This window comes from Mya arenaria, chromosome 17 (assembly GCF_026914265.1).
Source record: "Mya arenaria isolate MELC-2E11 chromosome 17, ASM2691426v1".
In the NCBI taxonomy this organism is placed as follows: Eukaryota; Metazoa; Mollusca; class Bivalvia; order Myida; family Myidae; genus Mya; species Mya arenaria.
Window position 1 is genome coordinate 27,757,701 of NC_069138.1, and position 20,933 is coordinate 27,778,633.

At 35.3% G+C, this 20,933-nt stretch overlaps 2 protein-coding genes across 4 annotated transcripts in view; one reads left to right on the forward strand and one right to left on the reverse strand.

Moving 5' to 3' along the window:
• The first annotated feature begins 2,261 nt into the window (after positions 1 to 2,261).
• LOC128223661 (actin, adductor muscle) lies at positions 2,262 to 6,674 on the forward strand. Its single transcript, XM_052932938.1, has 2 exons — positions 2,262 to 2,479; positions 5,075 to 6,674. Exons 1-2 carry the CDS (start codon positions 2,354 to 2,356, stop codon positions 6,077 to 6,079), a joined length of 1,131 nt encoding a protein of 376 aa, XP_052788898.1. The 5' UTR covers positions 2,262 to 2,353; the 3' UTR covers positions 6,080 to 6,674.
• Positions 6,675 to 8,445: 1,771 nt separating this feature from the next.
• Positions 8,446 to 20,933, reverse strand: part of LOC128223657 (SKI2 subunit of superkiller complex protein-like) — a 28,103-nt gene continuing 15,615 nt past the window's right edge. For 2 of the 3 annotated variants that reach the window (XM_052932930.1, XM_052932929.1), the window contains exons 15-26: positions 20,299 to 20,511; positions 19,257 to 19,367; positions 18,388 to 18,485; positions 17,300 to 17,432; positions 16,332 to 16,493; positions 15,828 to 15,941; positions 15,107 to 15,534; positions 14,312 to 14,522; positions 13,523 to 13,633; positions 12,783 to 13,001; positions 12,095 to 12,232; positions 8,446 to 11,166 (exon numbers count right to left, since the gene is read on the reverse strand). In XM_052932930.1, the coding sequence (XP_052788890.1) occupies positions 10,966 to 11,166; positions 12,095 to 12,232; positions 12,783 to 13,001; positions 13,523 to 13,633; positions 14,312 to 14,522; positions 15,107 to 15,534; positions 15,828 to 15,941; positions 16,332 to 16,493; positions 17,300 to 17,432; positions 18,388 to 18,485; positions 19,257 to 19,367; positions 20,299 to 20,511 (2,139 nt within the window). In that variant the 3' untranslated portion in view covers positions 8,446 to 10,965. The remainder of the gene's footprint in view (positions 11,167 to 12,094; positions 12,233 to 12,782; positions 13,002 to 13,522; positions 13,634 to 14,311; positions 14,523 to 15,106; positions 15,535 to 15,827; positions 15,942 to 16,331; positions 16,494 to 17,299; positions 17,433 to 18,387; positions 18,486 to 19,256; positions 19,368 to 20,298; positions 20,512 to 20,933) is intronic. The other variant, XR_008259318.1, reaches the window with a different exon arrangement.

Below are 20,933 nucleotides of genomic sequence, written 5' to 3' on the forward strand. Positions count from 1 at the left end.
AACCCCTGATAGTAGCTGATAGCCTGTTGTTGCTTATAGAGTCTGGTGTAACTCAAAGCATCTGGTCCGCTCCTTGCGAGGAAAATAATATTCTGCATAGTTCTGAATGTGCCTTGTTTATTAGGTAGATGTGTATTTTCGGGTTGGGTTCCGTTTATCTGAGAGCAACATTTCTAAAACATTGTCCCATTGTATATACTTTTTTTTCAAATTCGAGTTTTTAGGTAGAAAAAAATAAAACGAAGCTTCCTAAATAATAGGTCTATTTCAACCAGGCATTTAAAAACATTGCACCCTAATAGTTCAACTACAACCAGAAATAATAGGTTTGTTGATGATGTATTCATCATTACCAATTAATAGCAATTTTTACTATTTTTAAAAACAAATAATGAAATAATTTTATATCTAGAGCATTACGAAATTTACGTGTCATGAATAAAAGTTCTATTAGTGATTTCAGCAAGAAGCAAACATATTTTATAACATTGTTTAACGATGGATATGGATGGTTACACTTTAAATGAGCGTGATATGCTGCATTTAATTAATGATCATAACAGTTTAATAGTTCTGTGAGATTTAATCTGGTGAATGTAGGAGTTTGGGTTGTGGTTTATACTTAGTTAACGCCATACCTAACATATTTGAAGCTTACTAAACTCACTAAAATCTTAGGATTGTTTACACTCCATTCAGTGTTTCTGAAAACCCAGCATATAGCAAAAACGTCCATTAGAACAGAAAATGAGGCATGCACGACTACAAGTAACATGTAGCAAAATATAGAAGAAAAAAAATACCAAACATAATTCGTTTTAGCTAATTATTGCACTATACCAATAAAAAAGTGCATGCATTTGTATAATACGCATATTCACACCTATCAATTATAATGATAATGATAAATATTCGCTCCTTTGTGGCCATTTTCAAGTACAATCCAAAGTTGCTTATAATAGGATTTAGTCCCTTAATTTTGTGTTGGTATATTTTATGTAACATTCTCAGTTTAAAGAGTGATAGACATTTTAAAGCAGTCATATTTGAAATGATGGTTTAGCGTGATTTTGTACTGAGTAACTAAATTGGGTTAAAATGTTTCGATTACTCAGGGCCTGATGGCAGCTACAGACTTATTTTGTCAGACATATATAAACCATTCCAGATCAATTCTTATTAAATATTTCCAATCAATTATTATTCTGGGATATGGTATTATTAAGGAAACAGCACATTTTCTCACGTAGATATGCAATTAAAGAAAACAAAAACATACCTGCCAATATCAATTTGTTTTGGGGTTTTGTATCGACAACCATTTTAGATTTCTTTTATTTATGTTTTTCAGTTTCACAAACGGTCTTTTTCTCGAAGCACAGCGCGATTTATCCTAATTTCCTACGTTTCTAGAATACTTGTAAAATGTCTGAGGGGAAGGATCAAGCGGCCTTGTTTAAACCTGCGTGTATGCATATTACTAACAGGGGTGCATGAATTAATGTGTAATTGAATGTTTTTCAAGGGGATTGAGAACTTCAAGATTCGTTTAGGAAAATGGGGTCCAAAAAGGGGCCGCTCTCCTTGGTCCCTTTTGTTGTCTCTTGCAAGTAGTACGATATTCATTCATATTAAGAGTTCTTTTTATAATGTATTGTGTTATGGTCAGTTTAATGTTCATATGTATCAATAAAATGATATTGTTAGTGACATTTCAGGCATTACATACATACAGAAAGACATTTTATTAAGACTTATACAAACATACATCGTCTAAACACACAATACATACACTCGCTAATAATTTGAATGTATACTTAGCTTCATTTTGAAGTAGGAAGTGTTTATAAGCTTTATATTTTTAATGTTAGTTTTTGTTATTTATTCTTTATTAAATTGTGTTTTTAACAGAATAGAAAAAACAATGAAAGTCTCACTGTTGCAATAACTATTTCCATAGCAACATTTAGATTAAAACAGTTAATCATACAATATACAAGAATACATGTTTGCCATCCAAAATCAGTCCAGGAGGTTCTGATTCTAAGATTAGATCCACGCGACGGGGAAATCCCGTCTGGCGTGTGAACAGTTTATCGATAACGAGGCAACCAGTGGCGAAAACGAGGCGGGTGGCCTACATTCGGCTTCTCTGCCTAATGCAGGTAGTACGGCTCTCCCAAATAAGGAGAGCGCTCTGGGAAGCTGGGGAAATTTCTAGGAACTGAGTGAACGGCCAGTTATAAGCGGCCTGCCACAGCACTCGTTACTCAGTAGCTTCTGCAAATTCAGAGGAACCCGTACCAATTTATACTTTGTATTCCGTCGGAATAAACAACACTAACAAATAAAAATGTGTGACGACGAAGTTGCCGCTCTGGTCGTGGACAATGGCTCCGGTATGTGCAAGGCCGGTTTCGCCGGTGACGATGCACCCCGCGCCGTCTTCCCCTCCATCGTCGGCCGACCCAGACATCAGGTATGTTAAGATTTTAAACACTTTATAACTGTACTTATTGTTTGAAAATAAGGAAACTTCTAATTAGAACTGTAGTTGTATTATAATTAATACCATTGTGTTGTGAATGTTCTTTGTCTTGCTATTTATGCTGTCAAAGTACTTAGTTTACTGTCGTCGGCATAGAGAACAAAGGGTTAAAACAATATGCTCATGCTTAGAATAATTTTGTGTTCGTGTAATATGTGTTTAATTATGTTAGTGATATAGAAATAACTTGGATTTGTAACCGTACCAAATGTTTTTTTTAATTTTGTTTTGGCATATCCAGATCTATTTTGAGTATACTAATTTAGACTTATTCACTTTAACAAAAAATCAGAATGCAAAGAGTAGTTCAATTAATGAAATTTCGTTTAGAAGATGAATCTATACAGAATACTGATAATTTCTATATAACTATCAAAGCAATAAAATTATGCTGACACAGCACGTGATAAGAGAACCACGTGTTGTTCGTGAGCTAAACCATTGTTTTTCATATATTTCGGTGAATCAGATACATTTAACATAAAGCTAGGACATTGGAACAAACAGTTTCTTTACAATTGCTCAAGTTTGATTGGTTTCCAGTAATACCGTTCTTTTGTGTGGAAATTTTCATTGTTGCATTCATCTTTCAAAGAATTAGGTCAAAATGCCGGTTACTATTGGCCGCCATTTTGAATAACGTATCACGTGATATCCGCCATATTGGTTTTACCATAAATGGTAATGGTACGCGCTCCGAGTGGTATGACTCAAGCAACGCGTACAGGCGAGTAGGCGCGGCTTATCAGCGGGGGCAATTTATGGGGAAACATGATGATTTAGATAACATGTGTGTAGTAAATGAATGAACTGAAAGCTTGGCAACGTTAATCTACTGCATACACTCGGTCTGAGATGAAGTTGAGATAAAAATAGAGCGGGCAAGATGCACTTGATCACGAGAATTACCTTGGGGAAAACTGATCTGCTGATAAGCCATAATTATGAAAAGCATATGCACAATTGATAGTATTGATTTGATATCGATGAATGATAATGCGATATGAATTAAATGAATGAATGGCTGATGTCTTTAATTACAATTTAATCTACTCAACACTTATGACATTTGTGTGTGTGTTTTTTTTTAAACGATTGATACTATATACATTTCTAACAACTAAAATTATTTAACAACTAAAATTATTAATATTATTTAATTAACTTAAACAAAATGTTACATTTTAAATTAAAACCATAACTACTATTAAAGACCTAGTTGTTTTATTGTTACAGTATTTTTGGCAAAACATAAACAAAAACTGTAAATGCAATATAAATTACATAAATCTCTTGTATGACATTTAAAAAACCGAAACCTTGACTTTCAATGTGCATTTTAAAGCTGCACTCTCACAGATTGACCGTTTTTACATTTTTTTCTATTTTTTTAGGCCTCAGAATCTAACTGAATTTAATATGCTTTCAATTTAGTCACAAAACTCACAACAGAACATAACTCAATTGTTAGGCAAACTGCCGAACATTTCATTTTTCTTTTAGCGTAAATAACGCTTTTATCCATAAAATATTAATTTTCGAATGAAAAGATGAAAAACTGCGATCAGATTTTTTGTCAGCAGTTGTCATGTATCACTGGTTTAGAGAAATTTACGCCAAAAATGGCTCATTTCAAAACAAAAAATATTATTTTTCTATCAAAACGGTCTATCTGTGAGATTGCAGCTTTAAAAACTCATGTAGGCACTTGCAAATAACAAAAAGTCAAGTGTGACCCTACATTATTTCCACAAATAAACAATTGTATTATTCCCTATGCTGAGGACAGGTAAAGATGTTTTTTTGATATTGATAAACATATACACTGTTGCTAAAAGAAAGCGTGCACATTCAACTTTCTTCCAATGTAGCGTGTGTTTCGTAAGCGAAACACGTTAATATAAATGCTTGATCTAAATATGATGTTCAGTATCAAACCTAGAGCAGATTTCGACTGTAAATTTGACCGAACGAAAACGCCATCAAAATAGCAAAAATAATGACATGTTCACCCCATCTTTTGCAAAAGAGTATACATGTGTATGTGTAATTATGATCATGTATATATTAATTTGTTTGCTATCATTCATGCAGAAATTGTCATTGATAAATGTTCGTGTCTGCGTGAAAAGCAGCATAAATGCGTCTGTTACCGTGCATATCATTCCCTGCATTTTTATTGATTCGTATAATATATAAATTGTGCAGTGAAATGTCTGTTATGCGTTTATTCCAACGATTAAGTATAACTATACATTTCGTTACATATCTGTTTCGGCCAAAAATTGCCAAAATGGCGTACCCGCCGTTTTATAATAATTGCGTAAAAAGTTCATTTTGGCCAATCTCGTGCACCATAAGTGATGATGTTTTGCGTTCTTTTGTTATATTTATCATTTTCCAACCTCTGATGAAATTAGAATGCTTTTGGCATTTAATGAGCGAAATCACACATGTTATTTGCTACTTTTGCCACGCATTGTATTAACACCGTGCTAATGTTGATTTACTTTTCCTTTTTTCCAGGGTGTGATGGTTGGTATGGGACAGAAGGACAGCTATGTAGGAGACGAGGCCCAGAGCAAGAGAGGTATCCTCACCCTCAAGTACCCCATTGAGCACGGTATCGTCACCAACTGGGACGATATGGAGAAGATCTGGCATCACACCTTCTACAATGAGCTCCGTGTGGCCCCTGAGGAGCACCCCGTCCTGCTCACTGAGGCTCCCCTCAACCCCAAGGCCAACAGGGAAAAGATGACCCAGATCATGTTTGAGACCTTCAACACCCCCGCCATGTACGTCGCCATCCAGGCCGTGCTCTCCCTGTACGCTTCCGGCCGTACCACCGGTATCGTACTCGACTCTGGCGATGGTGTCACCCACACCGTCCCCATCTACGAAGGTTACGCTCTGCCCCACGCCATCCTCCGTCTGGATTTGGCCGGCAGAGATCTTACTGACTACCTGATGAAGATCCTCACCGAGCGTGGTTACTCATTCACCACCACCGCCGAGCGTGAAATCGTCCGTGACATCAAGGAGAAGCTCTGCTACGTTGCCCTTGACTTCGAGCAGGAAATGGCCACCGCCGCCTCCTCTGCTTCCCTCGAGAAGAGCTACGAGCTTCCCGACGGTCAGGTCATCACCATTGGTAACGAGCGATTCCGTTGCCCAGAGTCTCTGTTCCAGCCTTCCTTCCTGGGAATGGAATCTGCTGGTATCCATGAGACCACATACAACAGCATCATGAAGTGCGACGTCGACATCCGTAAGGATCTGTACGCCAACACCGTCTTGTCCGGTGGCACCACCATGTTCCCCGGTATTGCCGACAGAATGCAGAAGGAAATCACTGCCCTTGCTCCTTCAACCATGAAGATCAAGATTATTGCTCCCCCAGAGCGAAAATACTCCGTCTGGATCGGTGGCTCCATCTTGGCTTCCCTGTCCACCTTCCAACAGATGTGGATCTCCAAGCAGGAGTACGACGAGTCCGGCCCATCCATCGTCCACAGGAAGTGCTTCTAAGCTGGATGACTCTAAAAATAGACTGCTTATTCAAATTACACACATTCTTGATCTTTGTGACTCTATGCAAACTAATATTGACAACGAAACACCTTTCAAAGAATTCGTTACATTCTTGTTTTATTATTATTTGATATTTGTCAAATTATTTATTTTTCAATAACTTATTACGAAGGAAACACTTTGCTTTGTTTTTCATATTTGCCCTAATTTTCGAACTATGATTAATTTTACGTTTAGGGGCTTTTGCTTAACTTCCTATTTTCAAATAATGTTTAAGTCGCATTATGAGAATGAAATGTTGTAAAGCAAAGTGATTTTACTTCTTTTTAACTTGGGTTCACCTTTGTTTCGAACTTTACCCGGAAGTGCCTTCTCGAGAGATGAATAAGGGGCGACAACTCGGAAATGGATACATATCTGATGCATGATCGTGTCAAGAACTTGTATTATTATATGGTTGGAGTTTGGGTCACTATTTTTTGTGACTTTAGGCTAAAACTTCAATACATGCCCTTATGTTGTTGGTAAAAATATTGAAAAAAATCCTGGTATTCTGGATTACTGAATTCCGCGGAATAAATGTTTAAATTTGTACACGCTTTGCTTTATTTCATTTCTGAACTTTAGAAAAAATGTTTTTAAAGAAACATTGAAACATCTCAGTACTCATCTCAGTACTGGTTGATCGAACTATACGGTTCGTAGAATTGCGTTTTATTTCTAAGGGAACTATTTTTTGAGTTCAACAAGTTCAAAGGATACTGACCTTAAAAGAATTGCCGCCAAGAAGCCAAGCGCAAATTAGGTCTAACTTTATTCAAGCACTGATAGCAACAGGTGAATAGCAATAAAACAATGGGCCAATTGTTCACAATCTTGTTAGCGATAACAACGTGATAAAGGCCATCGTTGTTAACTATAAATGTGAACTATTCTATTAAGTGCTCCTACTCCAATTAAAGTCAAGTCAAATAAAACAAGACAAGCTAAAACATTAACCACATCTTGTCAAGGACAATGCAGATCACAAGAGAACCCATGAAACTCCCAGTGCAACACAGATTTAAAAGTTAACGACGATGCCGTTAACAACGTTAACTTTAACAAAGTTCTGAACAATCGGCCGAATTGTCTTTCAATTTACTTTGTTCCGAAACAAATATGTCTAAGCATTTTCGTACACCGGAGTGATGAGACTATTCGTACAACATAGATAAGATTGATCATGATCAAACCACCGATGAATGAGAATGAATATACGTTACAAGTTAAATTAAAGCCAAGTTCATGAAGAATGTACTTACATACCTTTAAGAAAGCTCTTAGAATATACTTAGAAATAAGTTTGGTTAACACGTTAACTCGAATAAAAGTCAATATCTGGAAGAAAGAAGATAAGCGAAAAATTGTCAGAATATTTAAAAACGCTCGAGAAATACACGATTAACTTATTGGTTAAAACATAAATATAGAAATAATTAAACAAGACCACATTAAAAATCAAAAGGATTGGTCGGAACTTGGAGGCTGTTTGATATCTTTAGAACACTGGTTAAAACATAATAGATTATAAGATAGAATTTAGTTAATTGAATTACATGTATACAGCTTTGTGTGTAATAAAAGCCAATTTCTCTGAAAGACTATCATGAAACTGATTGGTCAAGAAATTTAGTATGCATCTTAATGGTTAAACCTTTTTATAGAAATTAATGAAACAAGAAGACAATAAAACTCAAGTGATGGAAGACTGTAATCAGAGGCGGATCCAGTATTCGATATGTTAGAGGGGGGCGTATCTTAGGGGCGTAACCTTTACATTAGAACGAACTCCAACGTTATTCATTGTGTTGAACATTGTGCAACAATGATATAAATACGTCTGCTGTTGCTGCTCCTCCTACTGCTGCGGCTGCTGTTGCTACTGCTACTACTTATACTACTACTACTTATACTGCTACTACTTTTTCAAGTTGCATTTAAATATCTTGAACGGCTTCTGAGTAAGGACGACGACGACAGCGACATCGAGGTTCTGTTTTTGCACTGACCGAAAACACAGGCGCAGCTAACGACACATATTAAATAAAAACAAATCAATATTCTAAAAAAATCTTACCTGTCTGCCCCTTTATGAAGTGTAAGGGAGGTAACTTGTTCATTAAAGCAGTTCTGCACATGTATTCCCCTCACTATTCAAGTAGTCATAACAGATATCTGTGAGGCAGTACAATTTATTTTTGCTCCTAAATATCAGTTCAGTTTCTAAAGGCTTTGTTATGAGACGACGTTAAAATACTGAAACCGGTTTGAGGGTGCATGTACATTTGAATCTTTAATAGCTAAGAACAAAACAAACTTGATCACATGTTATAGTTGTTATTATTCATAATGACAATTCATTGATTTAATTCTTTGTTCTCTGACAATAATTGATCATGCACTGATGAAATGTATAAATAGTCAAGGTCAAAACTGACAAAAGACGTTTTAAACAAAACCAGTTATTTTATTGAGACATTGGGCTGATTGTTTTATAGAACTTTCTTGACATAATTGTTAACTTCTTAATTGTTATTTTTCTGGAAATTTAATGACACCTTGTGATTTGCAATATTTCTGGAAAGATTCCGGATAAAAAAATCAACTTGACATATATATATGTGCGTGCTGTGAAAAGCACTTTGCCATGTATATACCTATATGGTGGATCTTTTATCAGTTCCCATTTTATATAAACATTTATGAAACAAGATTAAAGTTAAAAAGTAAGCCTTAAGCAAGGCTTATAACATTTCCGTACTGGGTTTCATAATATTGAGTTGTTATTCCTTTACGGCAAAAAGTTTTGACTTAAACGAATAGGTTGAAATGATGTCATTTCAAACTATATTACACTTGTGTTATACAAGAAACTGATATTTTCACTGTTGTTATTTCACTGGTAAAACTCCATATTTCATCGAAAATTATGAAATAAAAGAAACTCTGTAATGTTTGTAATACACCTGAAGCAAGGAACGTCATGTGACAACATAAAACTGTGCACCTTCAAAAGTTACAATGATACCGTTAATTGTGTTGTTCACTTAGACAATGTTGCAGATGAGATACTTATGCACCTTCAAAAGTTACAATGATGCCGTTAATTGTGTTGTTCACTTAGACAATGTTGGATACTTATGTACCTTCAAAAGTTACAATGATGCCGTTAATTGTGTTGTTCACTTAGACAATGTTGCAGATGAGATACTTGTGCACCTTCAAAAGTTACAATGATGCAGTTAATTGTGTTGTTCACTTAGACAATGTTGCAGATGAGATACTTGTGCACCTTCAAAAGTTACAATGATGCCGTTAATTGTGTTGTTCACTTAGACAATGTTGCAGATGAGATACTTGTGCACCTTCAAAAGTTACAATGATGCCGTTAATTGTGTTGTTCACTTAGACAATGTTGCAGATGAGATACCTGTGCACCTTCAAAAGTTACAATGATGCCGTTAATTGTGTTGTTCACTTAGACAATGTTGCAGATGAGATACTTGTGCACCTTCAAAAGTTACAATGATGCCGTTAATTGTGTTGTTCACTTAGACAATGTTGCAGATGAGATACTTGTGCACCTTCAAAAGTTACAATGATGCCGTTGATTGTGTTGTTCACTTAGACAATGTTGCAGATGAGATACTTGTGCACCTTCAAAAGTTACAATGATGCCGTTAATTGTGTTGTTCACTTAGACAATGTGGCATAGAGAGACTTTTGAACCCTCAAAAGTTAACAACAATGTTACATAAGAGATTCTCAGAATTTTTGTTATTTTTTTATTCTGTAAAATTTAAGTTATTGTTTGCATGCTCTTTATCATAATTGCATTCACTTTATATTTCTTCCCATTATTTTTCATTTCAATGCTCTTGAATTATTCACAGACCTAAAGGTCCTTGATTTATGTATGGTTGTCTTAATTAAATACTGGTTAAACCAAAGTTACCATCAGCCCATTATGGTACAACATCTAAAAAGCCCCTTACCATGTATTTATGTTCCAAAAGCAATCAAAGATTGCATACAGCTTAAAGCAGTCATTTAACAAATAAAACACAGAGCACACAAAGTTCATTTCCATAACATATCTCACTCCAATAGAAATACAACCAGGAAAGATAACAGACAAAAATTACCAATTCTGATCATTCAGTAACTGTGTTGAATGAGGGATTGGGGCCTAAGAGCGATAAGCCGCTTAGACTCTGGTTTAAATTAATTCTATGGCAATTTATATCCATTTCATGATATTTCTTACTATTTTTGAGGCAACAGTCCATTACAACAGTTTTAATAGTCTTAAATGGACAGCTGTCGGTGCTGATTTTCTGATCAAGTCTAAATAACTTTATTATCCCCATACTAGTAAAAAGTATGTTTTGTCTTAAAAGTTAAAGCATATACATTTTACATTCACAATCATGTAAATAAATATTTGGACAATAAGTAATTGACTATTTACAAGTTTGGTCAAATCGGAAAATTGGTCAAAATAGTAAGCACTGCAAGCAAGCATGTCAACGCTCAACAATTGTTGACAGCTGGTCAAGGGAGTTAACCCAACAATTAATTAGGCCAGAGTTAAGTTCCATAATGCACAACTTGTTCTTGGAAGCACATGTATTAAGGTTCATGTGAATTTCGAGAACCAATTTTGAATTGTTCAATTTCGAATTATGGCCAAAAGCTGGAGATATTACCAGTGTGGACGAAGACAACCCCTCCTATAAAACAATACCTTAAGTATTTTCTGCGTAAAACAGACAAAATAACGAGTACTTTTCATGTACCCAAAATGTTCATGGCACTAGCAAATTGTTCAACACATCAAATCATTGCGTATACAGCGAAGCAGCAAACACTATGTCTCGTTTAATCATTGTTGACGCCTCTTCCATTTTCTGGTAGAGAACGGGATCTCCGATGATTCTGGCGGCATTTCTAACGTCACGTAATGTCTCATGAAGTCGTTGGATACAGCGCACTATGATTCCTTCCTGAACATCAGTCAGAGTAATAATGTCTGAGAATGGCTGTAAAAAAAAAAGGCAAATTTGTTTTTAAACAATACAATTATAAGATTTTTCACCCTCGGCAAGTTATTATTTTAAATGTACTAGAGATTACCATTAAGCCACTGAATATGATTCTACATTAGCTGTTCTTATTAAAATTATGACTTACACATGTCAAATATGAACATTATGATACACTGACTTGATGAGCTTTAATTGTAAGATACCTACTACCACCCTGGCCAACTCTAACTCAATAATGCCTAACTTAATGCAATCTGCATGTTTTAATATCATGTTGTACACAATTCTCTAGAGCTTATTAAATAACATGTAAGATGTGCATTGCCCATGTACTTATTCAACTCACCCACACTATCACAACATACCCCATTAGCCAGAATTTAAATGTATCGGTGTATTAAATTATATGATACTGCAGTCACATGATACTTTTCCATTCCCCCTTGTTAAGAAAATTAAGTTGTTGGCATTCCCATCTGTCACTGTATAGATCTGATCCGCATATATGAAATTACATCTGTCACTGTATAGATCTGATCCGCATATATGAAATTACATCTGTCACTGTATAGATCTGATCCGCATATATGAAATTACATCTGTCACTATATAGATCTGATCCGCATATATGAAATTAATCACTACTCGACTCATTTGGTACCTATCATACCACCATTTAATCATAACTTCCATGAGAACAAACTTGAACGTGTTCAGAATTCCACCTACATGCACATCTGTCATTGAATGGAGCTAATCTGGTTATAAAATCCCCAATTCGAATTCATAATATTCAACATGCAACGAGCCTATTCAAGAACATCTTTGATGAGCCGAATTTAAATGTGTTAGTCCGCAAGCCTGTCAGTGGCTGTATGGATCTGGTTATAATATTCCCCAAATATATATTCATAATACTCACCAAGCCCCGAGCCCATTCAAACACGGCTTCCATGAGCCCGAACTTGAATGTGTCAGCGTATTCAGAATCCACCTGCATACCCATCTGTCGCTGTATGCGGCTGATCTGGTTGGCCTTCTCAAGGATGTTTTCTTTCCCCTTGGAACAGAAACAAGTAAAATAAACATAACATTCCAGTCCAGTTTATTATAAGAAAATATAGTTCCTAATTATAATTCCAAAACTTGTGTTTCACAAATCATTTAATAAAACTCAGGATGAAAAGCAGTTGGACTGAAAATTATTTAAGGATTGAATGTTTTAGTATTGGTTTCTTTGGTGTATGAAAACATTTGGTCAGCACAGGATAATCTAATTACAATGGTGAAATAATGCTTCCATGACAATAGAACGTAGTATAAATTAAGCTGTTGGAGTAGCGGCAGAGCAAATGAAACACTTGGTTCATCACTAATATTTTTCATCAACATCACATGTATTTTTCATCAATGTCTCACACATTTTGCCAAAATAAAACGTTGAATGACCAATCATAAGTGTTGTTTTGTACTATCAGAGATATTCTAAAGATATTGCTTTCATCAGAATATGAAGATATAAGTTCATAGAATAAGTGCAATATGAATGTAAATATTTGGTTATATACGGAGTTGTTGTACACGCAGTGTACCAGTTAACAACCACTTACCTTTTCCAAGGTATATATAAGCTTTGGTTCACTGCAATTTTTCTGCTCAAACACCATCGAGGACAGTAGGGCGGCAATTTCTGTGGGGTGAAGCTCAGTGAGGGCGTTCTCAAACACTAGCTCCGTTATCATCAGCTCGTGTGTTGAGATCTCGCACGCCACCCGTCCTTTAAGTTGTACTGCGTTATGCTGGTCTATGTAGTTCAATGCCTTCAGAACCTAGAAGTTACACCAAACAGTTTGTTAACAGTGCCTCAAACAAGATATTATTGAGGGAGTTGGTACGTAGATCAATTTTTTTTTCTGATAGTCATAATTTTTCTATTCCACAATATTCGAAAATATGGCTTTGCACAGGGGCACAGCACTGTTGCATGTGATTTCAGTAAACACAGGGTTTAATAAGGACATTAAGCTAAGACCACCATATTACATTGCAAAGTCATACAGTATTTCTGACATTTATTCTTATTTAATGACTAAAGGACAAAAAATAAATGATTGGATATGCCAATGACTGTTGAGCTGTTGATTGTTACCATTACAAGCTGTTGAGTGATACCACTACAAGCCATTGAGTGATACTACTCCAAGCCGGTGGTTACCACTGCAAGCTGTTGATTGTTACCACTACAAGCCATTGAGTGATACCACTCCAAGCCGGTGGTTACCACTACAAGCTGTTTAGTGTTACCAATACAAGCCATTGAGTGTTACCAATACAAGCTGTTGAGTGTTACCTCAACTCTCTGTTGATACTCTGGCAACAACATGAGGCTTGCGTCTGACAACAGATACTGCAATCTCCGATAATCTTCTTTCACCTTCATGTTACCACTCATTGAGTTGAACTGTAAGAGTAAGTCAATAATAATAATAATAAACTTCAACCAATTCCAAACATTACATTTAGTGTCATTTGGCTTTGCTTCAGTCAAGTTTCACATGACAATACCGACACTGCTGCACAAAACCAAGGCTATGATAATGACTTTTTATGTCCATGAAAAACAGAGGAGCTAAAAAAATAATTGTGCAAGGTACCATTCATCTTATGTACACATCTTTTAATATCATTTACATATCAGTATATGAATTATGATTATCACAACAGGCATAACAGTTTTAGGGTTTTAGCAAATGAGTTATGGTACGGTGTTGCACCCTGTCCGTTTTTTGGAAGCACCCTTCTGCCTTCATAGAGAGCAGCATGGGCCTCCTTCTGCCTTCATAATGTTAAATGCTGAAGACAATGAAATATTTCTCTTCTTTTGATTAAAACTTCTAATATAATTAAATCACATACAAACTTGTTTGGCAGTTGAGACTAAATATTAATTACATCAAATAAACCTGATTCATAACATTTCTTTATTCAATATATTGATGATCCTCACAAACTGATATAATGTGTCCTTTTTTTCCCAAGCAACCTGTCCATTTTCTCCAGCACCCTATCTGTTTTCGATACTTGCTAAAAGCATGTGCTTCTAATATCTTTTGTCCACAAAACCTATGACAGTACTTACATGCTCAGTAAACCTGGGACAATTCACGCAATTGAACGATTCAAATTTGCCCATCATCAGTTCAAGGGCACGGAATTTCTCCACAAGGTCAATGTCTCGAAGTTTAAGGTCACTGGTGGGGTGAAGGCCAGGCAGACCGTCCATGTTGGCCTCAGTGATACGTAGTAGCTCCTGTGATGCCATGGTAACTGACTGTGATGGTGGATCGGTTCTGATATAATGTAAAATCAATATATACATCTACTTTCATTAACAAAGTTTGAGTAAGACATGAAAAAAAGTTAATTGAGTTGATTTACCGAGAAAGTTTCTATAAAATAAATTTTGTTAATTGACACTTGTGACCAAAAAGATTTTTTAACGTGAATAAGGCATGAGCTACAGTGGGCCAATTGTTCAGAGCTTTGTTAAAGTCTACAATGTGATAATCGACATCATTGTTAACTTAACTTTTAATGGGGAAATATTCTACGATGTGATCATATATTTCAATAAAACAAGAACAGCTAAAGCATTGTCCAAAATTGTGTTTGGAACACTGCAGAGCATAAGTGTATCCTTGAAACTTCCAAAGCAATAAGGATTTGAAAGTCAGCGATAATGACGTTAACAACATTGTTAACTTTCAACAAAGTTCTGAATAATCCACCCATTGTGTATATGCATTTGAAAAAAATGCTTCAACGATTAACTGACAACCTCCAAAGTTCAAATATTATGAAATGAAACAAACTTATGTCTGCGCTTAATACATGAACAATACTATAAAACCTTTTAAAGCATAAAAATTCATACTTGAATCTAGGTATTTCTCTTTTCTTTACATCATTGATAATTTTTTCTGGGTCCAAACGTATAGTCTTTGTTGTAACAGTGACAATATTTTCACATCTACACTGCACAATTTCATGCCAACACGCTCCCTCTGGCTGGAAAAGCCTCTTCTTTAGCACAGGAGTCACTAAATCTGAGCTAAACGATTGGTCACTGATTACACCATTTCTATTTTTAGAGTCAAAATTACTCAAGCTATTTTTAGCACTTGCATCATTGCTATTTTTATCACAGATAACTAGCACAGTGAATGTTCTCTCATTGTTGGCACCAGTTGTTCCAGTTTTGAGAACAACACCGAGAACATGGGAACATGTTGGAGTATTAACAATAACCACTCTGCCGGGTGATAGGGCTTTTATGGCTGCTGGATGGGATAAAATGATGCTCTGGAAAAAAATCAAATAAAGTTTAAGAAATGATACTTCTGCAGTCATTCACATAATGAAATCTTAAATGAAAAGGAATGATTATAAACAAACATTTGTAATATCCTCAAAGTGCTAGAAGTATAAAGAGTGTATAAATAATTTTGGGAAATGACTGAATATTATTGCCTGCACATTGCTGGGTGAAACTTTGCCTGAGCTGGTAAACTGTCTGGCTTGTGCATGTATGCGAGTAATATTTCATTTTAATAAAAACAATACAGTAATTTAGGTTAGAGCCTAAATTTTTTTACCTGGAGATGATTGTTGAGCTCATGAAAGTCTCTACAGGTCTCCCAGTATGTCTCAAGATCCACAGAACACATGAAACACTCTATGTCCGCAAGCGACGTGATTTGGGTGTGAAGCTGTTGGGAAATTGAAACATGTTTGTTTATCATTAAATTCAGAGTATCCAGATCAATTAGGCGCATGAAACATATTATTATTTATGAATTTATTTGGTAAAATAAATTTTTAGAGAGAGTACTTGATACAACATGTATGAGGCTCCAGGACAACAGAGCACATGAAACACTCGATATCCGCCAGTGACCTAATGTTTATATGTAGCTCTGAGCTGTGAGAATTGAGTAATTAAATATTTCATTTTATGAATGGCATGATAAGGAAATAAATTCATAATTTAGCAGTTGGAAACAATCATCTTCATTATATGGCCTCACATATTAATATTTCTAAACTGCATCATACCCGGTAATATTGTAATGGTCACATATTGGTAACTGAATCATTACCTTGTCCAAGTCTTCTTTTCTCCTGGCCACATCTTTCTGGCTATGGAACTCGGAGAAGCTCCGTTTCATCATGTCTTCCACTCGCAACTGTTCCACACGCAGGAGGTTGAGGATCATGGAGTATGTCAGTCGGAAACGAGACTCCAGCTTCGTGGGTTTGCCCTGGGTGGGTGGAGGATTTTCAGGATATTTTGTAACATTTCTCAATATAGTTTTATATTTTAATTCAGTGATAATAATTCAAACAATTGCACTAAAATGATACATCAAGTGGAAGTGAGATCCCAGCTTCATCAGTTTGCCATGGGAGAGTGGATGAGTTTCAGGATATTTCTCAATGTGATTTTTCTTTTTCAAATCACTAATAATAATGCAAGCAATTGCACCAATATGTTACATCAAGTGGAAACAAGACTCAAGTTTTGTTGGTTTGCCCTGACAGAGGGGTTGAATGCATTGTGGGTAAATTTTTGTCATTCTTCAAATATAGTAGGGTTTCATTTTCATAATATTTGGGATTCAGCTGTTCACAAGTTTAAAGTTTAAAACCTAGTGATTCAATCAATTCAGAATTGCTTAAATGACTAAATTATGACATCGCAAACTTTATACCTCATGAAATTGGCCAAGATCAAAATATGGCAAAAAAGTCTTAGTAATTTACAATCATTGTTGAATTCTTTGTAGAAAGCATGATGGATAAATGATTTTTTTCTTTAATTTAATATCCATCAAATTTCATCATAAGAAAAACAATGTATTGAATATAAATTGAATTGTAATTAATCCTTGAATTTCTCACTCATCATGTCACAAACATAAGAAAACTTTTTCAGAAGTAAAACAGCAAGAGAACTGTTAACAAGTATGGGACGCTTGTCTGATTTTGTTGCTCTGAATCTCTAAAAGAAGATGCAAATTACATGGAAGCAGCTGCCTAAAAGTATGAGTACATGAACACAACTTACCAGCATCATCTTGTGGAGATCAGCTTGTTCAGGTACGTCCCCTTTACATAGTATAATCACTGTTCCAGTTGTGTCCAGGCCCCGCCTACCTGCCCGCCCCGCCATCTGAATGTACTCTCCTGGCAACAGGTCCCTGTGTATACACAAGTCATGTGGAAGTGTTAAAAGTTTGTTATTTTGGAGGAATGTAATGCACTAGTTAACAAAACTACCCGTAAATTGATATTTTACTGTTTCAAATAGAGAAGATGAAAACTTGAAACTTTAGACTTTTCTTGCATCCAAATAAAATGTCAACAGGCAGAGGGGAGGGAAACAATATCAACAATATCATTTCCAAAATCATGTGATATTCACATACCATTTAGCATGCTTTTCCAAAAAAAATATGTTTTTTTCTCATTTTATATCCTTTCTAGGTATTTGATAAAATAAAAATTGTTTGTTTCAGTGTAAAATTGCATATTTTACCTCATGAATACCAACAGGATATACCGCTCATGAAAATAGCTTTTGGTGCACTATCGGTAAACCGTGAAATTATATTGTTATCTTCCATTGCAAAAAAACAACAATTATCCTCTATTATAATATAAAGGCGAAATTAAATACTTAATACAAATGTCTGACAACAAGCATCCTACTTATAACACTATCAATTGTTCCCATTCATTCATTATCAAAATAAAGTTATGTTTTCACTCATGATGAAGCACTCTTTAAAGCTGCACTCTCACAGATTTAAAGTTTTGACAACTTTTTATTTTTTTTGTCTTGGAAAAAGCAAATTTTTGCAAAAATATCTGCAAACCAAGAAAAATGCATAAAACATCAATTTTTGAACTTAAATATAAAAATCTGGGATCTATTTTTTTGTCAGCAGTCTTATATAACTGGTTTCCATGGATTTTCGCCAAAATTGGTTTGTTTTCCAAGATAATAAATTAAAAAGCTGTTAAAACGTTTAATCTGTGAGAGTGCAGCTTTAAAATATACCTTTCACTGACCTGATCACTCAATAGAGTTAATTTCAATCAACAAATATCCTTTATTACCAGTGAATTAATCACAAACAATGGCCAACCTACCTGAAATGAGTGCCATCATGTTTTCTGGTGGAGTCAAACACCACCGTTCTGGCAGGCATGTTCACGCCCATTGCAAACGTCTCAGTAGCAAATAATATCTGAAACAAAAGCAGTTGGATAGCATACTTATTTCTTTACATTAAAGTGTGACCTAAGCCAATACAATGTACGGGTAACTTATAAAATCACTTTGGAATTCTAGGAGCAATTTCTTACCCAGGTTAAATTTAAGAGGGTAGTACAGAGTTGGTATTCATTAAAGATCTTAAGTCGCTTCTTAACATAAGTCAATTTCTTAAGTTAAGCATCTCACTGGTCATATTGTAATATAAAGTACAGAAATCTGAAATACTCTATTTCCATTGATTTTATTGAATATACAAACTTTTATGTTAAAAACACTTATACTTTTCTTTCAATATGACTAAATTGACTAAAGATAAAAAGTTTAATGAATATGGCGTCTGCACTGTTGAAATATCTCCGATGGTACAAAATGGATTGATGAAACGGCCCCCAGTATTGGTATCCATTTTAAGCAGCGATGGGACAAAGCTCCAGGTAAAACTCAGTAGTGATATTGGTGTCTGCCTGCACCCGAGAGGTTGCAGGCAGACACCAATACCACTACTGACCCACTATGACCCTTATGAGATAGAAGGACAGGGACCATTTTTCAGAAGTATGTAAAGAAAATTTCAAATTCAACTGCCCACCTTTGAAATGTAACCAGTATACTGCTTAAATAATTAAAATGCTTTAAAATGGGGTTAACATTTTGAGACTTGAGAATTTTTTAATATAAATTTCATTAGACAGTATAAAAATAATTTTCTGTCCAAAAACCAATATGGTAAGGAATAACTAACCTTGACCAGGCCTTTCTGAAACAGTAACTCCACCACTTCCTTCAGTATGGGCAGAATGCCACTGTGATGCATCCCGATACCACGCTTCAATGTATCCTCCATCTGCAGAACCTACAATTACAAGAGAACAACTAAGCATTTTAAAACCAATATTTGGTCATTATGATAAACACCTTTTAATGAAAAGATGCCTGCAAATGTGGTAGATACAATATATGAAGGCATTTGGAAATTTGAGAAACGCAGTATCTATCAAAACATAATTTTGAACACTAAAGCATCATTGCAACCTTTGTGCAGATGTGAAACATATTTTATCTAATAATGTGTATAACATTTTTACTGGTTCCTCTGGCCCTATTTATACACATAAAACCATTGTTTTTTTGTAAATGCACAAGTTTATGATCAGACTGGAATTTTTACATGCTAATTTAAGAAAGTGATCAACCATAAAAATAATGTAATGAAATTTGCACTGCTTATGAATTCTTTTCTACAAAATTATCAATAAATTTATGTCATTGAAAGTGTACAGTGTCATATGGTAGATTCAGGCACGGTCTGGTCTGAACCATTAAACATTTTTATAGACTAATGAAAAAATAAATATATTTCACTCTATAAAGCAGCCCTGAAGAACCCTATTAGAGTACATCTTGAGCATTGTCTGGGCCGAACCCTTCAAGACGTTTCATAGACTGAAGGACAAAAACATGAATCTCACACTATAACAAAAGCACTAAGATGGCAAATGCCTACACTCACCTGCAGATTTTCAATCAAAGAGGGGCATAGTCCAATAATTGTTAAAAACAGATTTACGGGCCCTATATATGTGCTAATTGTCTCTGGCAACAAGTGTACCATTTATTTCATTTAAATATTTTATTCAATCTCAGTGATTATTGAGTTATGGTCAAGTTTTTGCAAGCCAACAAGGCCAACGCTGACTATCGAAGGATGTGGCCATACCTCAACATTTAGTTTGATAAACAGATGAGTTCAAAACAGCCCCTCCAAAACCCCTGAAAGATCTCACCTGTGGGAGTGTTTGATCTGAACCCTTGAGCCTTTTTATGGACTGGTGAAAGAAGATGTGTATCTCGCTTTTCTCCTTGGCAACGGTTAGGTCAAGACTTCGGAGATTTTGACAATTCTCTTCAATTTTCTTCTTAGAGAATGTAAAGGCAACTACCGGTAGTTTGTCTTTCTTCTTCAGCATCTCGATCACAGACAGCCAAACATTCTTGTCCTGTAAAGATATATTTGACATCACACTGAAGTGATCACGAGCTATTTACAATGGAACTTTTTTGCTGACTATACCAGTATATACAGTTTTGAATTCAGATATATCCATGTAATTAACCCTTTGCATTTTCTTGGTGATAACCTGAATGATGAGATTTGCATCATTTTATGCATATTGTGAACAAAAGATATCTTAGTTGTAAACCTTATGCTGCTTCAGAGTGCTAGGGGAAACCCTTAATGTTAGGGGCAGAATTTATGCGATAAATATCCTTACGGTATTTTTATTGAAACGCAGCTTACACCAAAAAGGAGTTAAGCCTTGAAAGTTGATCGTAAGCCTTACGAATCTGTAACAGTCCCTGAGGTGAAGCCAACATATAAGATTTGGGAAAACATAATGACATCAAGGCTATGAAATGC